At 38.7% G+C, this 7,005-nt stretch overlaps 1 protein-coding gene across 1 annotated transcript; it reads right to left on the bottom strand.

The window, feature by feature from the left end:
- Nucleotides 1-2,561: 2,561 nt before the first annotated feature.
- LOC309872858 (olfactory receptor 5B3-like) lies at nt 2,562-3,506 on the bottom strand (the record flags this gene model as incomplete). Its single annotated transcript, XM_082747825.1, has 1 exon — nt 2,562-3,506. The coding sequence occupies one exon, from the start codon at nt 3,504-3,506 to the stop codon at nt 2,562-2,564; it is 945 nt and encodes a 314-aa protein (XP_082603951.1).
- Between the last annotated feature and the right edge of the window lie 3,499 nt (nt 3,507-7,005).

The following is a 7,005-nucleotide window of genomic DNA, read 5'->3' as shown; positions in this document are numbered from 1 at the left end:
AACTGAAATCTCAATACTCTGAAAAAAGAAGTAATATTTTCTGAGGAAAGTCAGGATGCTCCCACACAGTTAGTAACTGAATCTGAGCTTCTAAGACCTGGAACTTTCTCAATATGAGGTCAGAGAGATAAGTAGCCAGTAAAAGTAAGTGACGTCCTAGAAACCAAATGATGAGAAATGTACCAAGAGGAAATGGATGTATCAGAGCTGCTGGTAGGTTAAGAAATATTCAGCCTGGTGGTGGGGATTAAGGAGGGCATGTATTGTATGGAGCACTGGGTGTTGTACATAAACCATGAATCTTAGAACATTGTATCAAAAACTAATGATGTATTTTATGGTGACTAACACAACACAATAAAAAAAAGAAAAGAAAAGAAGTTAATTACTGTGCATGCTGGGGAAAAAAAAAAGAAATATCAAGACTAAAAACTGGCAATAGGCCACAATGATAGGAAATTGGTTGGTGAATTTGAGGGGTTCTATTTGGATGGTAGGGATACAAATCTCATTAAATGTATACCCTACCATCTAGTCCATGATTATTCTTTGCTTTATATAGTTCCTAAGTATTTTCCCAACGTGCATTACTGATGGAGTAAATGCATGTTGTCTTTTCCCAGAGCAGCTGGGACTTTCCCAGAGCCTCAGTTGAGACTTTCAACTTTGAAAAGAGAAATAGAGCCTAACAACACAATGAGAAGCCAAGGTTTTAGGAGATGACTGATAAGAGATGTTTCGACAACAGATGATGAACCTGAGCATCAGTTATAGCAAATGTTTACTTTGCAGCAATTCATTGTTCTTGGCTTCACTTCCCCTCCATTTTATCTTAGTACAAGATTATTATAACTAGTTCTTTGAAAGAATGAAAGGGGGGGTGGTCCATATCACCTTGGGGAAAAGCAGTCTAGAGACAGGAAAAGAAGAGTCACAGGAGGTGGTGGGGTGCTTGAAGTGATGAACAAGTAAGACAAAGACAGGGATTTGGAATAGGAACTGTGAGACTAAAGGAAAAAAACACAATACCTACTCAACGACATCTCAAAACCATTTAGGAAGGTACTCAGCCTCCTGTAGCTAGTTGTTATTTCATCTACCAGTTAAAGGAAAGAAGGCTAGAGGATTTGGGTTCTTTTGAGTTACAACTGAGAGTGAGATAGGTTCTTTGGAGAAAGCTGATTACTGGGTTGGGACAGGAACAGCATAGGAAGAGCCTGGAGTGTCTTGTAGTTCCAGAAAGTAAGGAGGAGCCAGAAAACAAGCGGGTTGGGTGTATCAAAAGAAAACAAGAGTAAAACTGAAAGTGCTCCCAGTGGCCAAAGATGGAACAATTTGAACAAGAAAGTGAATAACAGAGGCCTACATTGTACCAAGTACAAAGCAGATATATATAAATCCATGCTGATAAGTAAGAAATTAATTAATTAAATAAATAAATCTTTCTTCTAGAAAAATTCTAAATTATATGGAAGGAAAGGAACTGAGGATTGCTGGAGGGGAAGGGTGAGGAGGGAAGTGGTAATTGGGTGATAGGCATCAAGGAGGGCATGTGACACGAAGAGCCCTGGGTGATTTATGCAACTAAAGAATTATTGAGTATGATTAAGATTTTTTCTCTCTCTCTTTCTCTCTCTCTCTCTCTCCTTCTGCCCCTCCCCCCAACACTCTCGCTCTCAAGAAAAATTCTGTCATTTTTATTTCACTTAAACTTTTTTCATCATCTTAAATTTTTCTTATTCAAGTATAATTAACACATAGTGTTGTATTAGTTTCAAGTGTACAGTTTTATACATTTCTCAGTGCTCATAAAGGTAATGTACTCTTTTTAAAAAATATTAGTGAGTTTTTATTATTTATGACAGATATTTGCACTTTTTCTTCTGATTCCTGAAGATTTTATTCGTTTTTTGTTGTTGTTATTCTTTTTTTTTTAATTTATTTTCAGCATAACAGTATTCATTATTTTTGCACCACACCCAGTGCTCCATGCAATCCATGCTCTCTATAGTACCCACCACCTGGTATCCCAACCTCCCACCCCCCCGCCACTTCAAACCCCTCAGAGGTAATGTACTCTTAATCCCCATTTTGGACCCTTGTAAATTTCTCAACTACAGAAATAAATATAGTCAGACATAAATTTATATCCTACTATTTAAGTTGGTTATTTAAACATTTTTACTACATTCAACTCCTTGAACAAATTTCCCCCTCCTGTGTGTATCTGAACGTATGGTATTCTTGCATACACTTCTATTCATGGGTTTGTGTGTGCCATGGTTTGAATGGAGGCTTGCATTGTCATATGGTATAAAAAGTAATTAATATATAATTAATAAAGCTTACTGCAAGCAGAGCCCCCAAATTCTTAAGATTCCCCTTGGTCATCCTCCTTCAGATATCACATATTTGGACATATATTTTACCTTCTAGGTTATAGATTTTTGAACAAGAAATGGTATCACCTCAGTAATTTAGGTCCAAAATAAGCATTAAAATGATCATTGCATGTTAGAAACCTGACAACAGTGACAAAAGTTGTTGTGGATCCTATGACTTTAAGAGGCAAAGCCCAGAGACAATTTTGCCTTCTCAACCACCTTCTTGAAAGCCGTTTTAACCTCCTTATTCCTTAGGCTATAGACGAGGGGATTCAACATGGGAATGACCATAGTGTAGAACACAGATGCAATTTTGTCTGAGTCCATAGAATGGCTGGAGGTGGGCTGGGAGTACATGAAAATTACTGTCCCATAGAAGATGGATACTGTGGTTAGGTGGGAGGCACAGGTAGATGAAGCCTTCTGATATCCCTTAGCTGAGTGCATCTTCAGGATGGTAATAAAAATGAACAGATAGGAAATCAAGATAATGAAGAGAGCAAAAAAGATGTTGAAGCTTGCTACAACAACAAGAACCAGCTCACTGATATGCCTATCAGAGCAAGAGAGAGCCATGACTGCTGGAACATCACAGAAAAAGTGATGGACCAGATTGGACATGCAGAAAGAGAGACTGAACGTGTCCCTAATATGAATGGAGGCATTCAGGAAACCATAGATGTAAGAGCCCATGGCCAGAGAAGTACACACACCTGTCGTCATGGTGGTGGTGTAATGGAGGGGTTTGCACACTGCTGCAAAACGATCATATGCCATTGAAGCCAAAAGGAAATTTTCAACAGTGGCCAAGGCTACAAAGAAGAGCATCTGAGCAGCACATGCATTGTAGGAGATGACCTTGTCTCCCACAAGGAACCCAGCCATCACTTTGGGAGTGACAGCTGTAGAATAACAAAAGTCCACCAGAGACAGATTACTGAGGAAAAAGTACATGGGAGTGTGAAGATGGGTGTCCAAGAGAATCAAAACAATCATCCCCATGTTACCAACTAGAGTGATGAGGTAAATGAGGGTGAACATGATAAAAAGAGGGATCTGCAGCTCTGGGGCATTGGTTAGTCCCACCAGTATGAATTCAGTCACTTCTGTGTTGTTTTCCATAGGTGTTGGAGGAATCACAGGAAGTACTGTAGGGATGAGAGATAAAGAAACAATAAAAAGCAAAATATTTGAGGTGAAATTGAAAGAGATACATAGAAAGATGATAGACAGGCAGATAGATAGATGTGCATGGTTTCACTATACCAAAAATTCTTACTTCATATTATTCATATCTCAAGTGTGAGTTTGACACAAGATTTAATGCAATGTCTTGATCAAGATGGCATGTCTATACCTTGGTTAATTGAATTTAAATTAAAAAAAGTAAAAAGAGGGGTGCCTGGGTGGCTCAGTGGGTTAAGCCACTGCCTTCAGCTCAGGTCATGATCCCAGGGTCCTGGGATCGAGTCCCACATCGGGCTCTCTGCTCAGCAGGGAGCCTGCTTCCTCCTCTTTCTCTCTGCCTGCCTCTCTGCCTACATGTAATCTCTCTCTGTCAAATAAATAAATAAAATCTTAAAAAAAAAGTAAAAAGAAAAGATGGCATGTCTGGAATCAACTATATCTGTCATTTCAGTTCCATGGATCATTAAATGTTTACATTTGTATGTTGCTCTAGACAGAAACTATTTTAGACATCATGCATGCTGCATACATTCATTCTTTTTTTTCAAAAACCCTATGAGTTTGGTTATTACCCCCAGTTAATTTATGAAGCACAGAGATTAATTCATGTATTTATGTTTATAACATTATACTGCCAAGCCAAGTTTTGTACCCGAGAGTGTTTCTTCAGTCCATCGGTCTTAAGTATAATTGAATTTAGCTCAATTTACAGTTACTCATTGTCACTATTATCCCAAAATCAGTGTTTGGAACCTTATACTTAGGTAACTGAGGCATAGAAGCAGAGTAGATGTAGTGGTCTAATAGGAGCAGTAAGGGCATAAACAACTAGCAGCGGCAATTCAGAGAGCAAGGCACAACATTCAGTGTAGATCTTGGGCTCTGGGAAGAGGTGCGCATCAGGCCTATCATTGACTACTGAAGGGTCATTAATTCCTCGGTACCTGGACCTGACTTTCTCCATATACAAAATGAAGATTGTCATGATATTTACCTTAAGGTATTGTTGAAAGAAATAAAGATATAATGCATTATAAACCATAACAACTGGCAGATGGTTAGCATGGCTGGATACGTGTTAGCTGTAGTAGTATTCTTAGGATGGAATGATAGCTCTTATGTTTGTTTGAGAAAGGTGGGTGGGACACACAGGGATTCTGGAGGGAATCAGTTCTGAAGCCTTACAGGCTCTGTTTGATTTCCTTGTTTTTGTGCACTTGGTCTACTGTCCAGTGTTCCTCAGTCTGTCTGTCTCCTACCAGCTTAAGTGGCTGTTCTAGCCATTCCAAATAAGCCATTCTTTTGCACAATTTCTTTCTTAAAATCCATATTTTAGCATTAGGACATTTGGAATGTCCTTTCTGAAACTCATTCTTCCTCTCATTACTATCATCGCATAGTTGAATCACCAGGATCAAGGGCTGAAAGGTCCTGGTCTGTTGGCTACCTTTAGCCTGCAGGTCTGTTTTGGTGGTGAGCTCCACATTAAAAAATTTTTTATGTGGGGCGCCTGGGTGGCTCAGTGGGTTGAGCCGCTGCCTTCGGCTCAGGTCATGATCTCAGGGTCCTGGGATCGAGTCCCGCATCGGGCTCTCTGCTCAGCAGGAAGCCTGCTTCCTACTCTCTCTCTCTGCCTGCCTCTCTGCCCTCTTGTGATCTCTCTCTGTCAAATAAATAAATAAAATCTTTAAAAAAAATTTTTTTTATGTGATATGTTCTTGTGTAGGAACAGTGTCTTAAATCTCTTTAATTTGAATCTGAAGCCTTTAGAAAGACATTTCTCTTCTGCTAATCCTTCTCTACCACTGTCCTCTTGATCCTGCCTCTTCCCTCTACAAGCCCAGGCTTTAAAGTCATTAGGGTTGTCAAGCTCTGACAGTTGTAACCACTCTTAATGTTCTACAAACAGTAAGAGCTATATGCATATATATTTTTCTGTATGCATGTCTGTATATATATGTGTATGTTTATATACATGTATAGAAGCACATCTCATCTCATTTAAATTCATGGTAATATTGTGACATAAGTAGAATTATTATTCCCACATTAATATTTAAGAGAACTGAGGATTTGAGGAGATATGTAAATCTCTACAATTATACAGCTCAGATAAAGAAGAGTCAAGATTCAAATTCAGCTGTGACCAGATCAAAAGCCTGTGCTTTAGTAACCTTATCATTGGCCTTTGTAGATGTGCTAGCAATAATAATAAGGGTGACATGATGCAGGAAATATTACAGTGGAGTATAGATCTGGTTAATTATAACACTTTTGTAGTTTATACAATGGTTATTTCACTGTCTTCTATCTCTCTTAACCCCCAGTAAGAGGACAGAGATAGCAAATAAGATTAATTTAAAAGTTACCGAAGATGGCGGAGAAGTAGCAAGCTGAGACTGCTTCAGCTAGCCGGAGATCAGCTAGATAGCTTATCTAAAGATTGCAAACACCTGAAAATCCATCGGCAGACCGAAGAGAAGAAGAACAGCAATTCTGGAAACAGAAAAACAACCACTTTCTGAAAGGTGTTTTCTTTTTTTAAAAAAATTTTTTTCTTTTCTTTTTTTTTCTTTCTTTCTTTTTGAACCTCTTTTTATCCCCTTTCTCCCCACTCACGATTTTGGATCTCTTCTAATTTAGTTAAAGCATATTTTCCTGGGGTTGTTGCCACCCTTTTAGTATTTTACTTGCCCCTTCATTTACTCTTATCTGGCCAAAATGACAAGACGTAAAAATTCAACGCAAAAAAAAGAACAAGAGGCAGTACCGAAGGCTAGGGACCTAATCAATACAGACATCGGTAATATGTCAGATCTAGAGTTCAGAATGACAATTCTCAAGGTTCTAGCCGGGCTCGAAAAAGGCATGGAAGATATTAGAGAAACCCTCTCGAGAGATATAAAAGCCCTTTCTGGAGAAATAAAAGAACTAAAATCTAACCAAGTTGAAATCAAAAAAGCTATTAATGAGGTGCAATCAAAAATGGAGGCTCTCACTGCTAGGATAAATGAGGCAGAAGAAAGAATTAGTGATATAGAAGACCAAATGACAGAGAATAAAGAAGCTGAGCAAAAGAGGGACAAACAGCTACTGGACCACGAGGGGAGAATTCGAGAATTAAGTGACACCATAAGACGAAACAACATTAGAATAATTGGGATTCCAGAAGAAGAAGAAAGAGAGAGGGGAGCAGAAGGTATACTGGAGAGAATTATTGGGGAGAATTTCCCCAATATGGCAAAGGGAACGAGCATCAAAATTCAGGAGGTTCAGAGAACGCCCCTCAAAATCAATAAGAATAGGCCCACACCCCGTCACCTAATAGTAAAATTTACAAGTCTCAGTGACAAAGAGAAAATCCTGAAAGCAGCCCGGGAAAAGAAGTCTGTAACATACAATGGTAAAAATATTAGATTGGCAGCTGACTTAT

Source organism: Mustela nivalis (genome assembly GCF_964662115.1).
Source record: "Mustela nivalis genome assembly, chromosome: 9".
Taxonomy (NCBI): Eukaryota; Metazoa; Chordata; class Mammalia; order Carnivora; family Mustelidae; genus Mustela; species Mustela nivalis.
Note: the sequence above shows the minus strand (reverse complement) of the source record. Positions and strands in the feature narration are given on the sequence as shown.